The sequence below is a fragment of the Vicia villosa genome, linkage group LG4 (genome assembly GCF_029867415.1).
Source record: "Vicia villosa cultivar HV-30 ecotype Madison, WI linkage group LG4, Vvil1.0, whole genome shotgun sequence".
Classification (NCBI taxonomy): domain Eukaryota; kingdom Viridiplantae; phylum Streptophyta; class Magnoliopsida; order Fabales; family Fabaceae; genus Vicia; species Vicia villosa.
Genome location: NC_081183.1, coordinates 31220234 through 31234733, shown reverse-complemented (window position 1 = coordinate 31234733; position 14500 = coordinate 31220234). Strand labels below are relative to the sequence as shown.

General features: G+C 31.0%; 1 protein-coding gene across 1 annotated transcript; it reads right to left on the bottom strand.

Moving 5' to 3' along the window:
- Nucleotides 1-9629: 9629 nt before the first annotated feature.
- LOC131596986 (uncharacterized) lies at nt 9630-10499 on the bottom strand. Its single transcript, XM_058869710.1, has one exon. The coding sequence runs from the start codon at nt 10497-10499 to the stop codon at nt 9630-9632; it is 870 nt and encodes a 289-aa protein (XP_058725693.1).
- Nucleotides 10500-14500: the final 4001 nt, after the last annotated feature.

Here is a 14500-nt window from a genome sequence, read left to right as displayed (position 1 = left end):
TTCTCACCTCCCAAAAGTTTTCTAATAAACGCACCTTCTCATTTTCATTTCCCACAGTCAGTACACACACCATCATGTTCTCATTCTCTCTCTCATTTTCACGAACAACCCACCGCAAACCACACAAAAGACCCTAAAAATCCCATTTTTTTCTACAAATCAACACTTCAAGACTCAAAGTAAAGTTGTTGGAATCAAATTTCTCTTTGTTGCTGCATTAACTATAATAGTTTATATATTTTTCTTGCAATCTTTTCATCTATTTCATCATTATTAATATATTATTGAAAGATAAAACTAATTTTACCGGTATATTAATATTTATTTAATATAGGTAAATTATTTAAATCAATATAATACAAGTTTTGTATAGAAAAAAAAATATTATTAACTACTTACAAAAACTTAATTGCTAGATGAACATATAAATAAAGACAAAAAACAAAATAATAACCTAACAAAATTTACACTAAAATTTCACATTCGAACAACTCAGACTCTTTGTAACCTATCATCGGTGAATTATTGGTATATTAATGTTTATTTAATATAGATAAATTATTAATGTTTATTTAATATAGGTAAATTGTTTAAGTCAATATAATACAAGTTTTAATTAGAAAAAACAATATTATTAACTTCTTACAAAAATTTAGTTGTTAGATGAAACCATAAATTAAGACAAAATACAAAGTAACAGCATAACAAAATTTACACTAAAATTTTACATTTGAACAACTTAGATTCTATGTAACTTATCATCATCGTGAAAACTAAGATCTAAGATAAACCCCTCTATTTTTTGAAGAATATATTCTTAATTTTTTATTTTATTCCTCAAATCATTAAGTTATATTATTGAATTTTATTGAGTTGACACGAATAACCTTATTGAAATAGAGAATCTTTTATCTTTTAATCTATGGTGAATTGTCTCTCATCCATAAAATTATGAAGATTTAATATTTTTTAAAATATTGAAGAAAAAAAAGAAAATATAAAACGAAATTATTGAAAATTTTGACAATAATAATTTTTGAGAAACTTTTACTACACCTCTTGAGTCTCTTAGGCACCATGTGTGCTTCCAATAATGTCCCTCTCGGTTGAAATCGGCATTACATCGATAATTTCACCAGCAAATAATATATTACATGTCAATAGTCCGGTGGACGCTTACACATATCCAAGATTTGCTCGACCGTTCTTTGCACTGTCGCTACGAACTTGAGCAGAATTTTATCTTCGAAACCATAAAACGTTTGCCACATCGCCAAAACATTCTCTCGGTTCTTGAGCACAATATTGCTGTAAATGAAGGTGAACGATACTTGAGCTTCACAACCTTCCGTTTGTCAGCGTAAGGTAGGCGGTAGTGGATTTCGCCAATGATATCCTCGAGCGAGGTGAAATCGTTGAGTTTGAACGTCTGCCCAGGTGTTCTACCATCGCAATAGGAGACACTTGCGACATACCAACGGACGTTTACTCAAATTGAGACATTTTTGTGTTTGTGTGAAATACAACATTAGAAACCCCAATTTATAAAAGACCTAGGAGAATATGGACCACCTATTTTCTGTCATAGCACGTTCTGTAGATATATCTAAGGAAGGATATTAGATATTTTACTTTCGTAGATGTATCTGCGGAAAAAAGCTATAAATTTTCAATTAAGAGCCTTTCGTAGATACATCTACGGAAGTTTCCCTATTAGTTTTTTTAACCGAACAGGATTAAATAGCAGTAGCAGTAGGGAAGGAAATACAAAATAAAGAGTACAATGTTATAATTTACAAAAATTGATTATATCGCAATGTTAAAGAGTGCATATATTACACTTTGAAACAAGAAAATACATCTAAAGAACTGGCGCTTGCTAAATCTATTGGTGATTCCAATTTTCACTTTTCCATATTCGATTTCTTTTGGATGTTGTTCAATCTTTCGAATTCGTGCATCCAATCAACAAAAAGATCCCGCCACGTAACAGCATCTTCGATATGATGAAACGCTCATTCCAGTGACGTAGGTGGTATGGGGCATCCTGATTATGCAAACCACAAATAACACTAAATCTCCACTTCTTGCTAGCCACCATGTAACCACAGACTTTAAATGGACACTCGCATTTTCTAGTACCCGTGTCGTCTCTTTTAAACTTCCTTAGAGGATAATGGTATTTCCCGCTTCTTTCGCACAACATTGTTACAAAAGCGTTTCTTCTTGTCGTACCATTATTTGATCTTCCTATTACCGGCGCACCAAAACCAAGGCTAGTCGCATTCCTACGAATTCATGTGAGTATGCTTTCACTATCATCAAACTCTTGCTTGTTATTAAAGTCACCGTCGACATCTACCACCTTTACGACTATCCCTTCAACATTCTGAAAAACAATTGCGGAAGGAACTAATTCTCTTGAGATATTGTCTGGGTGCACCATACTTATTTATAAAAATAGCACAAATAACATATAATCACAAGAATGCTAGAAAAAACAGCACAGACACGTTTCGTATTCGTAGATGCACCTCCAGAACTTGTTCATCTTCAACACGTTCCGTAGATGTACCTACGAAATCAACGTTACATTTTTTTATAAACACTTGATTGATAATGTGAGTAATGCAACGGATAAAGATGAATGTTTACCTGAAATTCTGTCTTCTCTTGCTCCTTTTAATTTGTTGCACCAAAAAGTTGAAGCTTTAGAGTGAAAAATGATATTGATGGTTTAAGGTCTTTTAGGATGGTGAGAGTGAGTGTTGAATAAGAAATGTAACAAAGGGGGAGGGATCATGCTGGTACAAACAAATCAGATACTTTCGTAGATACGGAAAATTGTGGCGCCGAGTTGTTTCGTAGATACATCTACGAAAAATTCTCTGAACTAAATTAATCTGCATTTTCTCCCAAAATACACTAGTTTAAAATACTTCTGTAGATGCACCTCGGAAAAATTCAAATTTTGGCATTAAAAAGGTGTTTCCAGATGTGCATCTACAGAAGTAGAGAGCAAAATTGAAATTTCCTCAGGTGCCTAAGAGGATCAATGGGTGTAATGAGATATTTCCTAATTTTCTACATAGAGTCTGAGTCGCTCGGATATAGAATTTCTCTCATTCATAAAATGACAAAGATTTAACATTTTTAAAAATACTAGAAAAAAAAAAGAAAGGAAATATGAAACAAAATTATTGAAAATTTTGACTGTGATAATTGTTACATAGATTCTGAGTCGTTCGAATGCAGAATTTCTCTAATCTATAAAATAATAAATATTTAACATTTTTAAAAATATTGGAAAATAATAAAATATTAAAAAATATTAATAAAAATTCTATTTATTAGTTATTTTAAAATTTAAATATCAGCATCTTATTTATCATTTCTATAATTTAACTACAATTACAATTTTATTTCATTCATCTTATGATCTTAATTACAATTTTTTTATACTAAATAAAATTAAAATATACATACAATCTAATATTATTTAAAAAATTTATCGCGCATCCACGGTTTTCAATAATTTAGTTGTAATTAATTTACACTATGATTTCAATAATTTAGTTGTAATTAATTTACACTATGACAATCATAACATGGCATAGTCAAAATCGCAAAATCATTTCAGCATTGTAATCTCACCGTGACCGATATAGCCAATAGTGAATATGATTTCAAGGATGTTATATAATTCATAAAACTTAAAAGAAATTGTAGTTTACATATTCATCAAAATATATTTATTTTTCTGTAAACCATATCCACTGCGCCTAAAATTTATAGGTGTTAAAAGCATTATTCTCATGATTCTCTAGCTACTATATAAAAGGAAGAAAATAAGCATCTTCAATCTGTAGTGAAAGGAACTGATAATAATAACAAAAGCAATCTAGGACACATTTCAACATAAGGGATAAAAAACAGATGCGTGTCACCTCACATGTTGCGTGTCACATTCACGTAATCCTTACTTTTGATATGAAACAATAGTAATCTTGCGTAAACCATGTGGTTTTCCACTCTATAAATATGCACACAAACATAGCAGCTGATAGCTTAAAAGGACTGTAGTGAGTATTTGATACTAATTATCAAGTGCTGAGAGTAAATATGGGAGCTAAGAAATCATCTTCTAGATCGTTTACAAGATTATTTAAGTGTTGTTTTTCAAGTAGAAACAGTTATGATCAGTTGGAAGGTAGTGGAAGAGGAAGAAGGATTTTTACAAGTGATGAAGATATAGGTTGTTGGATTGGAGAGCCTGATATTGATAAGAAAGCTTCTGATTTCATTGCTAAATATTATGCTACTCGAGTCAGTAACCCTCGAAGCCAAATTGCGTCTTGAAATTGATTTTCTTCCTTGCTTATGTTTTTTTTTTTTTATAGAATCTTGCAGTCAAATTCACACACTAACTGCAAATGCAGAGTGGAGAATTGTGAGTTTAGGTTGCAATACTTAATAGTTGGTTAAAATAATATGGTGGACTACATGCTGAATTCAGCTCCTATATCTCAGTATCTATTCAGTTTTTTTGTCATTTATCTGTCAAAATATGCATTATGTTATACTGACTATAGTTTGTTACTCAGTAAGTATTACCATCTTATATCTTTTTACTTTTTAAAAATGCTAGTCAATATTTGAAAATTGACGGCTTAAATTTTGAGAAAGTGTTGTAAATAAGGAGAAGGCATTTTGAAAATGCTAGCCATGTTTTCATCATAGTGTCGTAAAATAAGACCATGTTTTCATAACTTCAAATCAAAAGTATTATTCCGACCAAATCAAAAGTATTATTCAAACCAATCTACGAAGCCAACATATAAATTATACATTGTGGGGAAAGGTATTTGCCTTACTCCAATTGACGGATCTCATCAAAGATCCTCATCAAAAAAAATAATAAGAAGAAGAGTAATGTTCCTTTATATAAGTCCTGAGTGTTTCCACCATTTTATATGTCATAAAATATTATAATCATTATTCTCTTTTGATAGTGTGTTAAAATATCATAAACATAAATAAAATTAAAATTAAAATGTTCTAAAATATAGTTGTTAAGATTTGAAGCGTGTCCTATAAATACTTTTTTCTTTTTTGGATGATAGGTCAGTCGAGGTAATAAGTCATAAATAAAAAATTTAAATAAATAAAAGATGCTAAAATATAATTGTTCGAATTCAAAGATGTATCTCCTGAATATTGTTTCTCTCAATTATTAGTCCAACCCATGTAATAGGTCATAAACAAATATTTTAAAAAAAGAACTAAAAAATTTTAAAAAAGAAATTATTGATATTAGAATATTAGAAGGTATATCGTCGACTAAATACTTTTTTCATAAAAAATTTTAAAACATTAAAAAATTACTAAAGGGCAGTTGCTAGGATTCTAAAGTTTGCCCCTTAAATAGTTTTCCCTTCAGACCGAAGAAATAACTAATATTTTTTAAGAAAGAAATTAAAATATGGCATCTATGATTTAGACCTCAATTGTTTCTTGACCAAGAGGAAAATTGTCATAAAATATACTAATAATATTTTTTTAAGAAAGAAATTAAAATATGGCATCTATGATTTAGACCTCAATTGTTTCTTGACCAAGACGAAAATTGTCATAAAATATACTACTTCGACCGTAAATATAAGACCTATAAAGTAAGTTATACAAATTAAGAAAGTTGATTAATTTATTAACTATTTATATATTTTTACAAGTTTATCTAATTAATTATACAAAAGTATTTATTTCATATTTATTTAATATAAATTCAAAGTTATCGTGATGACAACCGTAATCATGTGTCATCTATCAACTCCTGAAAAATATCATAATCTATTATTTACTGATTTGACTATATTAAAAATAAATAGGCTAAATTACAGTTTTGGTCCCTCTATTTTAGTGTTTTCACGATTTTAGTCTCCTGTTTTGTTTTTAAACACTTTTGGCCCCCCATCCCCACTTTGGCTACCAAAAACACCTATGTGGCACTTTTTAAATTACGTGGCAATATTATTTCGTTCATTTTTTTCCATGTCATTATAATTAAATATTAAAATTATAAATTATAATTACAAATGGGTTATTTAAGAAAACACATTCTTCTTCGTGTTTGAGAGTGCTAGGGTTTCACAACTAAGAAGCTGCCTCTGCCTCTTCTTCTTCTTCTTCTTCGTGTTTTCAGGTTTAAGGGTGACACACACTTACTGATCTACTTTCTTCTTCTGTGTTTCATTGCAATCCCTCCTCCCTATGGCATTTGAAGCATATAGCATTTCAAGCAACCTCTCTCATTCTAGGAGAAGAAGGCTGCAGTGTTATTGTGGGTTGGACGCCCCCTGGTTACTTCTTGGACATCTCAGAATCCAGGTCGAAGGTTATATGGTTGTGGGTTATACAAGGTAATTCAGAATCCCTAATTTTTTACGTCCTTGTATAAATGTTTTAATTTTCTCAATCACTGAGCAATGGTCGTGTGTTATACAGTTACAAGGAAGGAAAGGATGTGCATATTTTGAGTGGTGCGATGAGCAACTGGAAGAACGTTCAAATGAGGTCATCAACTCATTATTGAAGAAAATTAACAATTTGAAGAAGGGATTATTGATAAAGAAGACTGATGACAAGTTGAAAAAGAAAGTCAAATTTTTAGTTACATTTTTGGTTTTGTCTTGGGTTCTGATATTAGTGTTGCTGCTAAAAAATGTGGTTGGATAATGTATTGTTGGTTGGATAATGTATTGTTAGTGTAATGATAATGTAATATAGGTGTAATGTATTTTGACAATGAAAATTATCAGTACATGGTTCAAAAAATTATCAATACATGGTTCTATTTCAAAATTATCAGCCTGTTTAGATTGCTTATGGTTCAATTATCAGTACATGGTTCTAAGTTTGACAATTATCAGCCTGTTTAGATTTCTTATGGTTCAATTACATGGTTCAATTTCAAAATAATGGTAAGCTAAATTGCTTAATGACTGATCCAAAACATCATTCAATTTCAAAATAATGGTAAGCTGCATTGCTTAATGAAAGATCCAAAACATCATTCAATTTCAAAATAAAGGTAACTTTCAAAACAACAATGACAGTAACATTTCAAAATAATGGTAATTTTCAAAATAAACAACAATGACCGTAACTTTCAAAATAAACAACAATGACAGTAACTTTCAAAACAACATTTCTTTCATCAGTTGTTAATACATTTGCCCAAAATAAACAACAATGACAGTAACATTTGTCAATACATTTGCCCAAAATAAACAACAATGACAGTAACATTTGTCAATACATTTGCCCAAAATAAACAACAATGACAGTAACATTTGTCAATACATTTGCCCAAAATAAACAACAATGACAGTAACATTTGTCAATACACTTGCCCAAAAGGTTGATACATTGCCCATATGATATCCTATCTAGTTGCTATCTATTACATTGGCCAAAAGGATTTCCTATCTAGTTGTTTCTTGTGTTAGAGGCGCCTGCGATCCTTGTGTCAAAACAGTAGGCGCTTCATTGGTTGATGACTTCTTTTGCTTCTTTGTTTTGGTATTTCCTGAGGTTGATGTTTTCGTCTGCTTCTTTGTCTTATTACTTCCTTTGGGCAACTGTCGATCCGCCGCTGTATTTCCCTTGCATTTCCTTGAATTGTGCCAAAAATTCCCACATCTTTTGCACTTGACAATTGTCAAGATTCTAGGTAACACATTGCTTGAAGTGGGCTCATCATTAGACTTGTTTCTTTTCTTTTTGGGTCGTCTTGGAGCTCTCCTCATGACTGGTGGATTAATTGGTTCACCTTCCGTTGTTGGCCAAAGTCTTGGACCATTCGAAGGTAGAACAATATAAGAGTATGTGGCCATGAAACTTGTTTTCCTGTGCACAATATAAGAATTCATTATATCAGAATTCAGTTCAGCATTGTATAAGAATTCAATTCAGTATTTCAATGCAGTAAGAATAAGAGTATATCAATAATTATAAGAGTATATCAATAATTATCAGTTCAGTTCAGTATATCAATAATTATAAGAGTATATCAATAATTATAAGAGTATATCAATAAGAATAAGAGTATTTCAATGCAGTAAGAATAAGAGTATTTCAATGCAGTAAGAATAAGAGTATATCAATAATTATAAGAGTATATCAGTTCAGTTCAGTATTTCAATTCAGTTCAGTAATTATAAGAGTATATCAATAATTATGTTCAGTAAGAATTCAGTTCAGTATTTCATACCTATAATACTGTGACACAAAAGGAAATGTGTCAGCCTTTTTGTGTAAAATACAACCAATGGCGTGAACACATGGAATGCCGCTTAGAGCCCATTTACGACAAGCACAGTGATGTAGTTGTAAGTTCACCTCGTAAGTGTTCGTACCATTGGTCACACTAAAGATATTGAAAGCGTCATCTCCGTGCCATGTTGGTGTCCAACCACCAGCTTCCCTCTTTAATCTTTCAATAGTTTGTTCCACCCTAGGACAAATATTGCCTCTGAATCGAGTAATGAGACTTTTCTGCTTCACTATCCTTGTTGTAATGTAATGCTTTATACCTTCGAGTAAAGTGATGATGGGCTTGTCTCTATACTCCAATATAGACATGTTGAACGCCTCACACATGTTATTTACTTGTAAATCACAATGACTGTAAGTGCGGAATGCAGACCTACTCCACATGGTAGCCGGAATGTCCTTCATGTCTTTACAAGCAGCTGGATCGATAAGTTAAATTTTTTTCATGGCTCTTTCCCAATCTGGAACTACAGTTGCCCTAGCTGCTTGCCATAGTAACTCCTTCATACGTGCGCCAGGGTACCTCTTCTTCCAGTTTCTGTACAAGTGCTTAACACACAACCTATGTTCTACATTCGGTCCCAAATCAGCAATAGCCGGTACCAAGCCCTATCATAATACAACAATGTTAATATTGTATAACATAATCAAAAAGGAAATAAATAATGAAAAAAGTAAGATAACAACCTTTTTTTGGTCTGAAATAAAACCATAAGACCTTGGGAAAATGTTGTTCAGATCTGCTAATAAAAGATCCAGAAACCACTTCCATGAGTCTCTTGTCTCGGCTTCCACCACAGCATAAGCAATTGGATAAATCTGATTGTTCCCATCCATTCCCACTGCCGCCATTAGCTGACCACCGTACTCACCCTTCAAAAAACATGCATCAAGACCAATCAAAGGCCTACAGGTATATGCAAATGCTGCTTTACAGGCCTCCAGACATATGTATATCCTCTCAAAAACAGGTCCAACATCAGACATCCCACACTTGATTATCATAGTGGTATAGGATTAGACCTTCTGAGATCCTCGCCATAATTTCTCAAATATGCGTATTGCTCAGTCTTAACACCATGTATTAGTTCCAATGCTCTTATTTTGGCCCTAAATGCTTGTGCTGACGACAACTTCACACCCCACTTTTCAAGTGACTCTACAACCAAACCCTTTGGCCTCATTTCAGGTGTATGTCTCAAGAGGGGTATAAATTTCTTAGCCAGCCATTCTGTTGTAGCTTGCCTATTCTTAGTAGTCCTATGACAAGTGTGATCATCAGTCATGCTCACCAACTACCAGTATTCGTTTGCTACCCTTTTATTAAATCTCATATAAAAGGGACAGTCCTTATCACACCTAACAACAACTCGTTTCCTATTGTTTTTCGTGATATGTAGGTTTTTTATCTTTTCCATTGCAAATGACTTCACTGCCTCTCTAATAAGACTTTTTGAGGCAAATGACATTCCAAGCTCAAATCTCACATGATCACCACTTTCGGGCATTTTAAACTTCGGAAAAGTAGGTTCATCACCATCGTCCTCACTTCCTAGGGGAGTATCAAGTTCATCTGATTCAACATCATAGACTTCTTGAAAATCAGATGCTTTGGTTGGTTCTTGGGTTGAGGAGACTTGGGTTGCATCGTTGTTTTCTTGTGTAAATGTGTGGCTTGGTACTTCGTGTGTCCAATCCCAATCATCCTCAACTAAGTCATCAAATTCAATATCCCCCAAATCATCTATTTCATCTTGCACAAAATCTTCGTCTTCCTCACTTTCATCCTCATTTACTTCTTCTCCCCCCTCTTCCACATTTATTTCTTCCCTCTCTTCCATATTTACTTCTTCCCTCCCTTCCATATTTACTTTTTCAATCTCTTCCACATTTACTTTTTCCCTCTCTTCCACATTTTCTTCTTCCATATGTACTTCAACATACTCTCTTACTTCTTCTTCTGTTAAAACTTCGGGTTCATCTACTACATGCTCAACATAGATATTACCAATATCGTAGCCATTCATGTCTTCCCCAAATTTCAACACATCTGCATCATTGTCAAGAGGTCTTAGCCCACGCTCAAATGATAATTTTGGGTGATGATACCACATGCCCTTGATTTTTACATAACCCAACTCATTTATAACCTTCATAAAGTCCATATAACACATATAATCCACATCAAATTACCAATTCAGTTCTTCTACCTTTCCATTAACATGGATCTTGCAAGGATACAGAACAAAGTACCCCCCATGATTAATCTTTAACCTAACTACACTTTTTTCAGCTGGCCTATAACAAACAAACAAATACATCTCATTTCATCTACTAAATATATATAACAAATCAGCAAATAATCACAATATTAGAAACATGAATGAATAGCAAAATCTCAGCAAATAATCACAATATTAGAAACATGAATGAATAGCAAAATCTCAGTTCACAACAACAAAATTCCAGTTGACATTTCTCCTCTGGCTTAGACTTAGAAGAAGACATTTTTGCATGTGAAATGAATTGAAGGTCTGCGGTGAAAATTAGGGTTTTCAAAAGAAAATTAGGGGTGAAACTCAACACACAAACTCGAAATTACCTGGAAAGGATGCTTTTTTGTTGGATGCGATTTGGACGCGATTTGGAAATGGTTCAGACCTCCAGTGTTGCTTTCCCTTTCATCATGCTTCTTCCCTGAAACCTCCTTCGTTCTTTCCCTTCTTCGTTTGGCACTGTGTGTTTTGTTTTTAACTAAAACAATAAAATAAATTAACATAAATTACTTACTTTTTATTATTTGCTGATAAATGATCTGGCATATGACAATAACGAAATAATAATGCCACGTAATTTAAAAAGTGTCACATAGGTGTTTTTGGTAGCCAAAGTGGGGATGGGGGACCAAAAGTGTTTTAAAACAAAACAAGGGGACTAAAATCGTGAAAACACTAAAATAGGGGAACCAAAACTGTAATTTAGCCAAATAAATAATAATATTATACATATAACAATATTAATAATAATAATACTATTTAGTCAACACTATTAATAATGATATAAATAACACATAATAAAATAATATTTAGCTATTAATAAAAATAAAAGTTAATAATAATAATATATTATATAATCAATATTAATAATTATTATAAAAGAAAATAATAATAATAATATAATATTGAGCTATCATTGTTATAAAAATTATAATTATTTATCTACTATCCAATAGCCGGAAAATATAATTAGTTATAAAAATTAAGTATTGTTATATTGACCAACTATTTTTCAAACGAGAAATAATAATAATAATAATAATAATAATAATAATAATAATAATAATAATAATAATAATAATAATAATATTAATAATATTTTATACAAGATTTCATACAAATTATTTCAAATCAAATAATATATGATGTGGTCGTTGCAAAATGCATCTATTTGAAATTTTGTTCATTCATATATACCATCGAATCCATAACATTACTCTTTATTCCACCAATATCTATTTTCTTTCTCTTCATAATCAGATTCAATTTCACTTTTAATGTTTCATTATTATTATTTTTTCATTATTACATTTTCAATTTTGATGTTACACGGTTTTTTATTTTCATTATTACATTTTAATGTTACACTGTTTCATATTCTCACATTATTACCTCCTCTTTAAACTAAACATAATTCATGTATAATTGTGAGTCTGCATCCACCTTATGTGATATTTCCTCAAATTTCATTTTGCACATAGTTTTTAGATACTCCAATTTATTTGCTGGCTCATTGCACTCTTCAATCAAACTCTTAACTTTTCTATATCTTATGCTTCTACCATCACTCAAACAATTTCTAATTGACTATATTATGGTCAACCAGATGTAATATAATTGGCTATGAGTTCCTCGCTGTTGTCAGCCAGACTTCCTTATATATTGGAAGTCATTATTTTTAGCAATTTCTCTTTAAGTTGCTAGACGTCCAATCACCTCCATCCATTGACCTAAATCTAAATACTATGCATTATAAGAAAATAGCAAACAAAAGCATTTTTTCTCATCCTTTTCAATTTCTCTTTTACATGTGATGGGAGATTAACACTCCTCCATCAGGTGTGACCACTTTCTCCGGTTATTGGTGTTAATAGCCTTTGCTTAGAACTCTGGTGTATGACTATTTTACATCATACATAATCGTAGCTATGTACAAATATATAATTTTGTATTTTCGCTTATCATAAATCCAAATATTTACACATGCGTTAAAAATTGGAAGCACAATCAATTTCATAGAGCAATTAAAGACTTAAAACATCTTCTATGTACATGAATGTCTAAACTAAATAACAAAACAAATATTTAGAAATTGTTAAAAAATATTTTTTCCAAACAATATCCATTGATCAGGTATTATAAATTTAAATTGGAGTTGGTATATGATTTGTTATATTAATGCATGTTTAACTGCTTGATTTATTGAAATAAGCTTAATCTATTATTAACACATGATATATGATTATCTATATTAATTTTTCACATGCTCCATCTAAATTAGAAAAGAGTTATCACAATTACTAAAAAAAAGTTAAAAATGGTCTTAAAATATAGATTAAAAAACTAAAGAGCGTCTTATATAATTAGTAACAGAAATAATATTATTTATATTAGTATATGTATGAATATTTAAATACTTAAATTTTGAAAAGGACACACTCTCACGACCTCAACTTTCATCACTAGACAAAAAAATTAAGCATTTAATTATTTCAGTTCCACTTCTAGTAGCCATAATTTTTTATTTCAATTTCACCTAATCATTCTTCTATATTTAAATCTAATTTTTATAAAATGTATTCTATAATTATTTTTAAATGAAGTCCACGAAATTTTGAGGTCATGCTCTAACTTACATTAACATTTCTTTTGCTTTTGATTCTTATACAACAATAAACTAAAATATACCTAATATATAAGCTGGACTACAGATATCTGTGATTTCACTTTTTCCCTACAAGACACGAAATATAACAAATTTATTGGACCATAGGGGATCATATGTTGCATCATGCAACACTTCATATTCTTACTTATCCCTCTTATATAGTCTTGAACCTATAAAAACATGCACCTCTCTAGACATGCATGGAATTAGATTTGAAGTTATCCGTTCTCAAAAAATAACTAGACAATAGTTAAATTGAGGTGATAGAGGTTCTATATATGTTGTTGGTTTATTTATTTTGCAAAATAAATGCAATAATTTTAGGCAAAGAACATGTTTTATTAACTTTTTAGGAAATTACATATCATTCTAAAGGAATAAACATCTAATGTACGGGCTGATTTAAAAGACCTAATATCTTCAACATGCTGCATATTATATCATATCAATCATAGTCATATTAGAAAGCTGAAAGTGTTGAAAAATGAATTAAGTTACTAACTTTAGGGGAGACATTTTAGATAAGCAAGTTGACCTGATATTGTTCTTCCTTTATATCTAAAGATATGATTGGAAGCAATCATCCAATTAACGTTCTCATTTTGATGAGAAATATGAGTGAGGAAGTGAAAGAATCATTCGCATTGTTCGATTATGAAATATAAGAAGAAAAACATCTGGTTCCTTGAGCAGATTTACATTCAAATCCAATGAATAATGAGATCAGCACTGACACTATCAACTGAATAAACTTCCATGTCAAAGAATAAACGCAGACATGTCTCGTACCAGCTTAATGAGAGGCCATTCGGTCCAATAAGATATCGGCCTAATCTTATATAAATCAGCACATTAATACGAATAAGTATTTTTTATCTCGGGGTTGGAAAATGAATTCTAACTTGGTTATCTAGACGAGATAAGAAGGGTGTTATTAAAAATATGTTACTTTTTTCCCTCTCTTGAACGGCTAACCGAGAAGAAAAGTGGAATTGCTCATAGTTTTGATCTCCAACATAAATATTTTTAAAATTTTTAAAACTGTACTACTTTTTACCTCGTCTAAAAATAATATATGAGGTGAAATACCATTTCTACGTAATTTTTGTTTTAATCGTTTTTTTTTTCTGTTTCAATTTGTAAATATTTTGACAAATTATAAAGTCTTTCTAATCATCATCATTAACAACAACAACAAAAAAAACAAAAACTAAATAAATAA

Coding starts and splice junctions, on each gene's coding strand:
- LOC131596986 (XM_058869710.1), bottom strand. CDS start 10,499: ATGGACTTTATGAAGGTTATAAATGAGTTGGGTTATGTAAAAATCAAG.